The sequence below is a fragment of the Crassostrea angulata genome, chromosome 4 (assembly GCF_025612915.1).
Source record: "Crassostrea angulata isolate pt1a10 chromosome 4, ASM2561291v2, whole genome shotgun sequence".
NCBI classification, from domain to species: domain Eukaryota; kingdom Metazoa; phylum Mollusca; class Bivalvia; order Ostreida; family Ostreidae; genus Magallana; species Magallana angulata.
Window position 1 is genome coordinate 13,282,759 of NC_069114.1, and position 10,842 is coordinate 13,293,600.

The 10,842-nt window shown below is 30.7% G+C and overlaps 2 protein-coding genes across 2 annotated transcripts; one reads left to right on the top strand and one right to left on the bottom strand.

The window, feature by feature from the left end:
* Positions 1-70: 70 nt before the first annotated feature.
* On the bottom strand, positions 71-2,136 carry LOC128179423 (uncharacterized). The gene is made up of 5 exons (XM_052846833.1): positions 2,076-2,136; positions 1,126-1,355; positions 831-911; positions 560-700; positions 71-280 (listed from the first exon to the last, which is right to left on the bottom strand). Exons 1-5 carry the CDS (start codon positions 2,079-2,081, stop codon positions 124-126), a joined length of 615 nt encoding a protein of 204 aa, XP_052702793.1. The 5' UTR covers positions 2,082-2,136; the 3' UTR covers positions 71-123.
* A 1,066-nt stretch (positions 2,137-3,202) lies between these two features.
* Positions 3,203-8,157, top strand: LOC128179425 (uncharacterized). The gene is made up of 5 exons (XM_052846835.1): positions 3,203-3,230; positions 6,041-6,231; positions 6,854-6,934; positions 7,210-7,350; positions 7,915-8,157. The coding sequence occupies exons 1-5, from the start codon at positions 3,225-3,227 to the stop codon at positions 8,072-8,074; spliced, it is 579 nt and encodes a 192-aa protein (XP_052702795.1). The 5' UTR covers positions 3,203-3,224; the 3' UTR covers positions 8,075-8,157.
* The last annotated feature ends 2,685 nt before the right edge of the window (positions 8,158-10,842 follow it).

Genomic DNA, 10,842 nt, shown 5'->3' on the forward strand with positions numbered 1-10,842 from the left:
TACCTCACACAATATTGCAGAACAAATCAATTTTTTTCCCAAATACATAAAACACATAAGACAGTTATGGATTGGATTCAATTTATTTAAACCATACCGGTGCAATCATCAAATGGTTTTTTACTATTCACATTCTTCATACTTGTTACATGTGCAGCATTGTGGAAGTCTTAGCTTGACCATCGTAAATCCACAATTCTCGCAATAAACCCATGCATTGAAGTCACGGAAGTAAGACATCAAACACTTGCTTTCTTCTGTCGTTGAACCAGAGCAGCCCCTAGAGATAATTTTACACTATATATTCCTGTGACTTTTTGGGGGTTTTCGAGAAGGATGTTTGTTTGTTTTTTTTAAACAAATTAAAACTATATATAGTTGAGGTTTCAATTCAATTCAATTTTTTCCTAAAATAGACTGTAAAGCATTGTTTTATTAATTTCTCCATGTATTTTTTTAAATTAGTCTGAATATAAGTCTTAAATAAAGTCATTCAAAGATTTATATTTTAAGATTAAGCGGTTTTGGCAAATGCAAGTATTATTTATCTTATACTTACGGTGCGTCGTCACATTTCACGTAGGTCAGACATTGCTTTTCTGGCTTGACGATGTAACAGGTCTTGCCATATATTTCAACTGTCGTAGGAAAGGTGACCTCGCTGGGACAAACATTATCCAGCCCATATGGAGTGTAGTAGCTAAAAACCAGTTTTGCATACTTCTTTACAAAATTAAAATACATGAAATATATCAAATGTCCAATTTCTCTGCTCTGATTGAAATGGTTTTTTAATCAATTAATCACATATTGTGTAGAATTTAATTTACGTGTTTGCGCAGTGAAGATATTTCTCTTTGATTTCCTCATTAACAGCTGGATTCTTTCTCAAAAGATACTCAATCTTCAGCCTGAAAAAATAATAAATATTATCATCACATTATTGTTCGTTATCAATTATTAATTATATACGTTCAATCTCTCCATCTTTCACGTGTAAACTAAAAACAACTACGTTTTTTTTTCTATCATATGTCAAAATATTAAAAGATGTTTGCATGTTTACTTGAATGAATATTTGATGTATGTAGATAAGCAATACAATATTGTGGAGGCTAATCTTACTTCACAGCCGCGCTTTGACACTCGTCTCCAACTGGTAGCTCAGGGTTAGTAGGTCCATCTGTCCAGCATTCGTCCTCTTTGTCATACTCTCCATACAGGTTAGTTTTGTCATAATTCGAAACGGCATACAAGTCAGTATCACGACGTTCTGCTTGTTTAGCAACAGGAGAATCCTCACCGACAACGTGACTCCAGAACAGGAGAGAAATCGCAAAGACCACAGTTATGACCTTCAAGATGATTAAATTAACATTATGAATTGAAAACAATCTTTTTATGCATGTCAATTCATTCTGGGATAAATTTTTCGTATGTTGTTTTAACTTACCATTGAAAAAAATTCAGGTTTCGAGAACTAATAAATAGTGGTATTACTCGTGTAATTTAATTTTGTATATCAATAAAATATTTGGAGTCTAAATACTTTTCTATCTCTGAATATCCCAAGAGTATAATTGTGCTGGTTTTGTTGTCGTACTTATTCTTAGAATATATTTTGTTCTGGATCAGATCACAAAGCAATCACATGTCTTAGCTTCAATCGAACTTCCAATTACTCTCCTGACTGACCCTCGGCATTTGCAGTTTTCAATTTTAACCAGAACTGAATGATTTGTTTCAAAACACGTGCATTTTCTTTTATTCAATGTTAAAGTATACAAAGTTCTTGCAAATATAATAAACACTTTGATTTGAAAGACAAATTTCATCAATCAATATCATTGTCAAAACACAATTATCGACTTTTATATTTACAATATTTGGAAAGTCGAGAATCGCATGGAAAACAGTCTATAATAATTATTTTTAAACATTCAATAACCAAACTTTTTTTGTGATACTTTTTATAATTTGCTTTTTTCAAAAAATCATATAAAATAACAGTGGTAGAAATGCATATTAAATGGCATACACCGTAAATTAATTTTTGGTTACAGTCTTAAACTTACCTGCATGATGTTTGCCGATGTTCACTTAGTGGGTGACTTATGACTTACGGCTCAAAATCACCCGGTATAAATACCGTGTATGTTATACAACGCGTATATATTTTGCATATCTTAAGCCCATCAAATGTGTATAGACTGAAAATTAACGTTTTAACAAATTATCATATCAACTCATCTGCAAATCTCAATCACGTTATGAAACTACATTAAAGTTGTATAATCGAAGAATCGATGAAAAATCAATAGTTAACCCTTTAACATTTGGACATTTTTGAAACAAATTGTTAGGGCTATAACAAGGTTGAAAAATCAATAGTTAATCTGTTATTAATACATTTAAAACGAAATGTATTCAAGGAGTTAATTTAAAAAACCTTTTGTATTGGTATAATTTTTAAGTTTAAACCACACTAGAACACCTTCGAAAAAATATTAGGGAAAATGTTCTGTCACCCATATTATATAGAGCAAATTATTATACAGCGCCAATTTTAAGAGGAATTATGAGTTGGAAGAAAAAAATGTAGAAAAGCAAAAAACAAAAAAGAATTAACACGAAACTTGAATTTAAAAAAACATCAAGAAATCTGTTTTTAAAAAGTGGCTGGGGGTATCTAAATATGAAAATACATTTATAAATTTTAAAGGGACTGAATGGACATCACTTAATATGTTTAGACTAAGTCGTTCTTCTTCAAAAGAAGAGTTCTGTATAAAGATATTAAAAAACATAAAAACTTTAAAGTGAAATTTCAGTTTCTTGAATAAATGTTGATTTATTTCTTTAAAATTTAAGCTAGATCTAATTGTTAATTGTGTTGACCAACCAGCCTCCTTAAATGTTTTAAATTACAAAGAGTAAAATTTTGTTTCCAAGAAAAACTACATTGGACAGTCCTTTGGAAAGAAGCAAATCGTGACGTTTGGGGCACTAGATAAACTTATCCTATTAAACCTCAAGCATCAGATAGTGATGGTATGTACCATGTACTAAATCAATTTGGACTAAGCATTGAAAATTGAATAGGTGAAAAGATTTTATCGAATAATAATGTGTATACTAATTAGCATGTTTTGTAACACATCAAGCATATAAAAGAGAATGATTCATAAGTATATTCAGTCATCTTGATTAAGCAGTTGTACATCATGAAGGTAAATATTTCATCTTTTACAAAACTTTCTTTGATTTAATTCTAATATGAATTTCAAGGATAACAAATTAGTTTTCAACAAAACCTTGGTTGGTGCAATACTGGATGAAAAGGGGTTAATTGTCTTGTATCGTGTCATGTTTTACAGCCTGCTAATTTGTAAAATAAAAAAGTGTTAGGTTAACAGCAACCGAGTGGAGTTCTTGTTTTAAGGTAATGGTCCATACCCCACTAGATAAATAAAATGCGTACAGAATTTTTTCATATTTTTCAAACATGTATCTAAGGATATGTTCTCATCAAATTTTACCCTGTTGGGTGGTCCATCGGTATTATAAAAGCTAGGGTCGTTGCTAAAAATAGAACCGATTGCGGAAAATGGCGCTTTTTCATACATAAAGAATATAAGCCTAAGCCTGAAATTAGAATTTCACAAAATAATTTTTTGACTTATATCCTATGTAAAATAAAGGAATTATTATTTCAAAACAAGAATTTTTATGTTACACTTGCTTATTTATCAAAAATAGATAAATCTGCATACAAATGACATAAAATGAAATAAATTTTCAAAGAGAATTTAAGCTCTTATAATTCTATTTACGTACAGGATTCTCTAAAATTTTGATATTATTTACACATTAACGCCCTTAATCAATTGGAAATAAAATTACTCAAGGGACCGGCCTTTTCTGGATCACAATGGGGGTATTTTGGGTAAAAATCATTAAAATATATATTTTGAAAAAAGATCCGTAAAAATTAAATTGTGCATAGGTTTATTATTTCATCACTCTAAAAAAATATGTTTAGATTATTGTTAAATATAAAACATGATTTAAACAAACTGTTGATCAATCTGTATTATCTAATCCGCAAAAAATTGTATCTTTGGATATCGGTTAGTATTATGGATCGAGATCGGTATTTAGAAATTGCAGTCCCACGCGTGGATAATGCTAACTACCTGATATATGCCTGTAAGACAAAACCTCTATTCAACCTTTTTTTTACTGGTTTTAAAGGCAGTTCTTAAAATGAAATAACTTTTCTTAAGCGCATGATTTTAATTCATAAAACATTTTTTGTGGAAAATATATCTATGCTCGTTGCTAAGCGAAAATAGGATATAGATGAAATAAGTCAAATTATTTCCCCTTGTGTATTTATCTCCCTTATGCACTGGAATATAGATCTCGGTCAGGATGTTTATGCACCTTCAGGGATTAACGTTCAAAGAATTGGACTAAGTTCAACCTTGTAATGAATTGATGTTTATGCAGGACAAAAGTAAGCGGTCTGTATTTTCAAAAAGAGTACTCAATCGACACAACCCAGTCAATTTTTCATTTCGCTGAGTAATAGGCTAATTGATTGCAGTTTCAGGATTTTTAACAGATTTGTTTTGAATTAATTTCTAGGTCAGCTTGATTTTTTTGTTTTGAAACACATGTACACCTTTTAGCGTTAGGTCTCGATTAGATCGGGCACGGAAAAGACGTAATAACGCGTGAATTACGTCAGACGTTGTTTTGTGACGTATGGATCATTACCTTAATCACAATCACTCAATAGTGATTACGTTACGTTACACCTTACGATGTTTTTGCGTTGTCAGTAATTTCTTTATGGGACTTGAGCTTCCCTCTCGCTCCTTACAGAAAATATTGACCACGTCTACACCTGGGTATAATTTTTTATGCAAGGATAGGTCATTTAAATGAAGGTCAGAGGTTTAAAATATATTTGTAACGAAGACAATCCATTTAATTGTCGATCAAAACTTCGAATGTATAAATGTTGTTTGCGGCTACATAAAACTTTTTTTTTAATTCTTAAACAAAATCATTCTTTTAAATACTTAACGTTATGGAAGAATTTTTTTTTATTTCGGTATTTCGGTTGTTTTTAGAAATACTATAATGTCGGGTTTAAATTATTTTAAACGATTTACAAAAACATGGTTTACTGCAAAATATATGTCTGAAAAGATTCATTATCCCGAATAGAGGGACATAGTTACTCTAAAATGGATCTTAAGAGAACAGAAATATTCTCATTTTTTCAGTCTTGGAATCAATTTGCTTAGTTTGCATAATTTTTCTGTAATTTTTTTTTAAACTATGGCGTTTGTTTTAAGGAAATATGTATTCAGATGAGGTACACAATTATAATGTTATTAAATAATTATCATCCATTTTTCTTTTTAAAATTGTTAAATAGCGCTACAATTCGCGAACGTTGTTGTTAATATCAGTTATGAGACTGTAAGAGAGACTGACATAAAAACAAACACTGATTTTATACATGTTTTAAAACTATTACACAAATAAATGTATAAGATACATATAACTTTAAAACATTTTTTTATTTTTTTTATTTTATTTTTAAAACATCTTTTAAACATCCATATTATTTCATATCAATTCATCAATTTTCACACATATGTAATCTGAATATATCATAATTAGAGGAATTCAGGGCCACTTTTTTTCTAGCTAAGGTTCTTAATAAAGATATATAAAATTCAGTACACCGTTACATGTACAGTAAAACACGTTTATAAAAAGAGCCAGGGAGGGGCTTTTCACTTCGTTATAAAGATAATTTGTTACATCCGTTAATTTCACAATATGTTCCCCACAGAGAATGAAAATCACGTCCATTTAAGTGTAAGGTTCAGTTCATTATAAGCGTGATTTACTGTATGGCCTCTTATATATTCGATATTTTATATCGCTTTCAGTATCTCTCACAAACTAGGGTGTTCAATTTAACGTTTAAAGTAACTGTTTATAAAAAATATTTCAGGCCATATTCCTCACTTTGATTGGTTCTGCCCTTTTTTGGGTGACCACAGAGGCAGCAGATGCCTTTGCTGTGGAGTTATATGACAAAACAAGCATTTACGGAGATTTTGACAAAGAGGATGAATGCTGGACGGACGGCCCGGAGAACCCTACTCTCCCTGTCTCTGACGATTGCATACCAGCCAGTACAAAGTAAGCTGCTGTTAAAAAGGAGATACAATTTATTAGTTTTGCTTAACAGTAAGGTTTGTTAGGAGTGTCGTTGGACAAAAAACATTTTGAATCAAAATAGATTTTTTTTTCATAATTAAATGTTGATTTTGTTTCTTAGACAAATAAAATACTCAATGAACTTATTGAAACATGTCATAAGAAATATGATATTGCTATATTTGTGTTGAATAAATCATCTATAAAGTTATTAGAAAAAAATCTTTTGAATATCCTTTTTTTATATAAAACGTTGGATTTATTTTTAATACTACTTTATGGGTATCATAAATTGTTGAATCATTAAAATTCGTGAGGGCAACTCTTGAAGATTGTTTAAATTTTATTGGTTCGTTTAAACGTAATTTCGTATGTTATCTTATATATATAAAAGACAACATGACTTTATAGTCATCATTTATAAATTTGTGAAGAGTATTTATTTGTAGATAAGAGGTTCCCATAAATTCAACGAAAATGAGGTCTAATGATTCCTTTGTATATCATTTATCATTCTTTTCAAATGTCAGTTGATATTCTGCCTATATTAATTATTACTTATCAATTTTTGATAAAAGTTGAAAATTCTATGCTTTTATTTTAGGTTGAAAATTGAATACCTCTTAAGAAAGAACCCAAGCGTTTTGGCTGCCATTAAAGAAAAATACATCCGTTGTGACAACAGGTATGGGAGATTAAATTAAGATCATTGAAGCAAAAAGAGACGACAAAGAAACGTTTGAGAAGTTTTAATTCATAGTTCAAGTCTTTTTTAAAGTTGATAGCAATTATATACATAGCAATACTCACATGTATACTGTCAATATCTTTAACAATACAAGTGCTAAAAACTCCTTTCATGAGATAACCTTTTAAGAAATTTCTATTTAAGGACATTTTTTTTATATATCAATTAAACTGAAAGTATTTTATTGTTTTTAATGATATGATTTTTTTTAGCTATTACAAGTCTGTTGGGCTGACAAATGTCTGTCCTTCAGAGGTTGCCTATCCTACAAAGGTCCAGGTTTATGGAACAATGTGTTATGTCGTCAAGCCTGAAAGTCAATGTATCAGATACGCAAAGTGTGTAGAGAAATCGTAAGTACATGACCTTTCTTTGAAATACTTTTTTATTTTGGGTCTTTTTACATAGCACAAAATTTGCAGTAAAGGGGGTAAATGTGTCACTCCTTTTTTTTTTGCGTCAGTCATTTGTACAGAAAGGGTTTTTTGAAACAAATTAAACAGAATATAACATTGCGCACTGTATTGCTGCGATGTCAAAGTGGTTGCAAAAATAAGATGATTCCAAAAATAGCATGTTGAATAATGATAAGATTAAAAACAATAAAATACTTTCAGTTTAATTGATATATAAAAAAATGTCCTTAAAAAAAACTCTCTTACAGTATCGTATACAGATAGGTCAATTCCTGATTGATACAGAAATACCAGCAAAATAATTCCTTTTTCATTAAAAGATAGCACAGAATTGAAGAAATTGACAATAAAGCAGTATTGTACAGTTCAAATAATAGTTTATAGAAATGGCACTAGTGTCACATTATTAGGGCGATTTCTTTTCTTCTTATTCTTCATAATGTTTCTAATGCAAGGTTAAGTAATGAAGATACGTCATAACTTTTGTTCTTCCATTAACAGAGGCTGCCTGGAAAATGATGCATCAAAAAGCGAGTGTCTGATGGACAGTTTCCGCCAGTTTGACACCTGGATCTACTGTGAAAACTGTGGGTTTAGACTCGTCCAACTGAGGCTTCCACAGTGCTGCACCTGTAGCAAATACGAGGAATGTCAACCGTAATCGGATTTGAGGAGAGGTGCAGAACACTGTTATGTCTCTGTGACAAACATGCATAATAAAAAAAGATTATAATCTGTTCAAAATGTTTAATATATTTCATTGTTCCTTATGCGAACTATAATGGAAAAGAAGAAAAGAAGGTAGAATTATTCACAATTCTTTGATGTGTTAGTGAAAAACATACATAATTAAGAATGTCTGAAAGAATTAAAATAGATTTTTTTTTACTTTAATTCGTTTAGAAACATGAGCAATTTCTAACCTTCCATAATGTAGGGTGACCAAAGTAATAAATGTTTGTGGTAATTTTTAATATGATTTCATCATTGAAGAATAGTGATGGGAACTAATTACGAATGAGTAATAAGTATAAGTAATCGAAATATTCAAAAAATTGTATGGATCAAAGCAATAGTGAACTCTAGTCTCGTTCAACCAGATGCTCGGCTGTCTCCGTTAATCAACAAGCAAGAGAATGTGTACACCAGGTCATGTGATAGCTTGATAACGCGACCTCTAAATATAGAATGACTCTCTGCTTGTCGGAGATTTACGGAGACAGCCAATGGTTGAGCAAGACTTAATTGAACTCTGGCGTATGAATACATACGACTGCAAAAAAATATCTAAATTGTTCGTACTATTTAACATCTGACTATTTTCAAAGTATTCATAAATTAGTTTCTTACAAACCAATGCTTCAAGATACATCACATCGAATTTATCGATTATTTTCAAGAACTAAATCAATATCTTGTCAGCGGTGATGATTTATGCCTAGTTCCAAACACTTTTTCTCTTTCGGTTTGCCAGAGTAACTGCATAGGAGAGTTGATTAAAATCAACTCCCAGAAAGGATTCTTAGTTGTTAAAATCAAGAGCGAAACCCTTTTTAAAACGGCGATAATTAAAACAGTAAAATCGGTTGTGTTTCTGTAAATAATCTTCTTCTCAAGAACCACAGTACCAAAGACACACATATTACTTCAAAGCTTGTATATACAGAGAAGATTCTAAATTGTGACCCTACAGCAATATTGGGGCCCCAAGAGGGGTCAATAATAGCTAATTAAATGATTTAACATACATATATATATATATAGAGAGAGAGAGAGAGAGAGAGAGAGAGAGAAACTGTTTTAGAATCTTTTCCCCAATAACTGATATGCTATTTTTCTGATATTACTACATGTAAGCAAGCATCCTCAGACTATGTAGATTCTAAATTGTTAAAATAAAAATCCCAGGCTAATAATGTGGCCCAGGGGGAGTTAAAAGTTTAACATAAAAGTATATAGGAAAAATGATTAAAAACCTTATTCACAAGAACTACACTGCTAATATTTGGGAGATTACTAGTATTTTGCAAGTATCCTTAGGTAGTGAAGATCCCCCAAAGCCAATACTGGGGTCTTAATATGTGTTCAAAGTTTAACATTTGAATATAAAATTTGGTTTTTTTTAAATCTCAAGAATTGTAATGCTACAATTTATGGTATTGCTATGCAAACATCCTCTGATAGTGTAATTATTAAAATATAAACCACAAGCCAATACTGGTATCAAATTTTGACATAGAAAGATGTTATAGGGAATTTTCCAAAAATGAACATCTAAGGAACTTTTTGTGAGATAACTATGCAAGCATCCTAAAGTAATGTAGATTCTAAATTGTTAATACTGTGACCCCATCACGGGCACTTGTTTCTGAAAAAAAAATTACCCTATAAGTATAATAATAACACAAGGTATCTAACTCCGAATGAGGTAAACCACCCCCTCCCGTGTGTTGCAGTCGTTTTTGCTTTTATACGAAATGCAATGCAAAAGTGTTTAGTACCATTTTCTTCTTCAGTAAATTATCTAAAAAACCATATATAGCTTGCTTACTTTTGTTGTATTCTAATGTGCATAATCTGCGTCAAAACATGATAGACTCCAATTGAACCGTAGGCACTGACATGATGGTATCGCAGAGAATAAAAAAAATAAAATAACGTGATTTAAAAAACATTTTCAGTGGCTAAAATTTGCAAAAAACTAATGATGTTTAAATAAAATAAAATATTGCAAAATAAACGTTTCGTTAATTAAATATGAATGGATGATCAGCCACTGCTAGCTGCTATTTTTAGCTACTGGTGAATTCCAAAGTTTTCGGTATACCTCGGGAATTTTCATTGCGTTGAAAGAAAGAAGATAATCACCGGATAGTGGATTTTGAAAGCATTTCAGGCGGTAGAATTTGAAAACACAGTGAATTTTGCAATGGAGCATAAAGAAGGATTTTGTTCATGGTATGAATTAAATACAACAATTAACTATGAATTAAATGAATAACTATATATAATAGACAGCTTACACATATAAAGAAAAATACAAAAACATTTCGTTTTCAATATAGTTACAGTAACGTTACATAGTTTACAATGGGCTGTGTGTATTTTGCAATTTAAAAAATCACAGTCACTCGGTTCTGATTTTACTAAAAAAGACCTACAGCATACAAAGCTTAAAATTCTGTATAATACCAAGGAGGGTTTTTTTTTAATCTGAGTGCATGTTTGGCATCCATGTTTTTCCTTCGAGGTTATAAATAACTCGTTCAGTTTTCCTGTGTAATTTTAGAAACAGACTCCTAGCCAATTAGAATCCGAATTACTATTCTCAGCGATACTATCATGTCAGTGCCTACGGTTCAATTTGAGTCTATCATGTTTTGACGCAGATTATGCACATTAGAATACAACAAAATTAAGCATGCTATT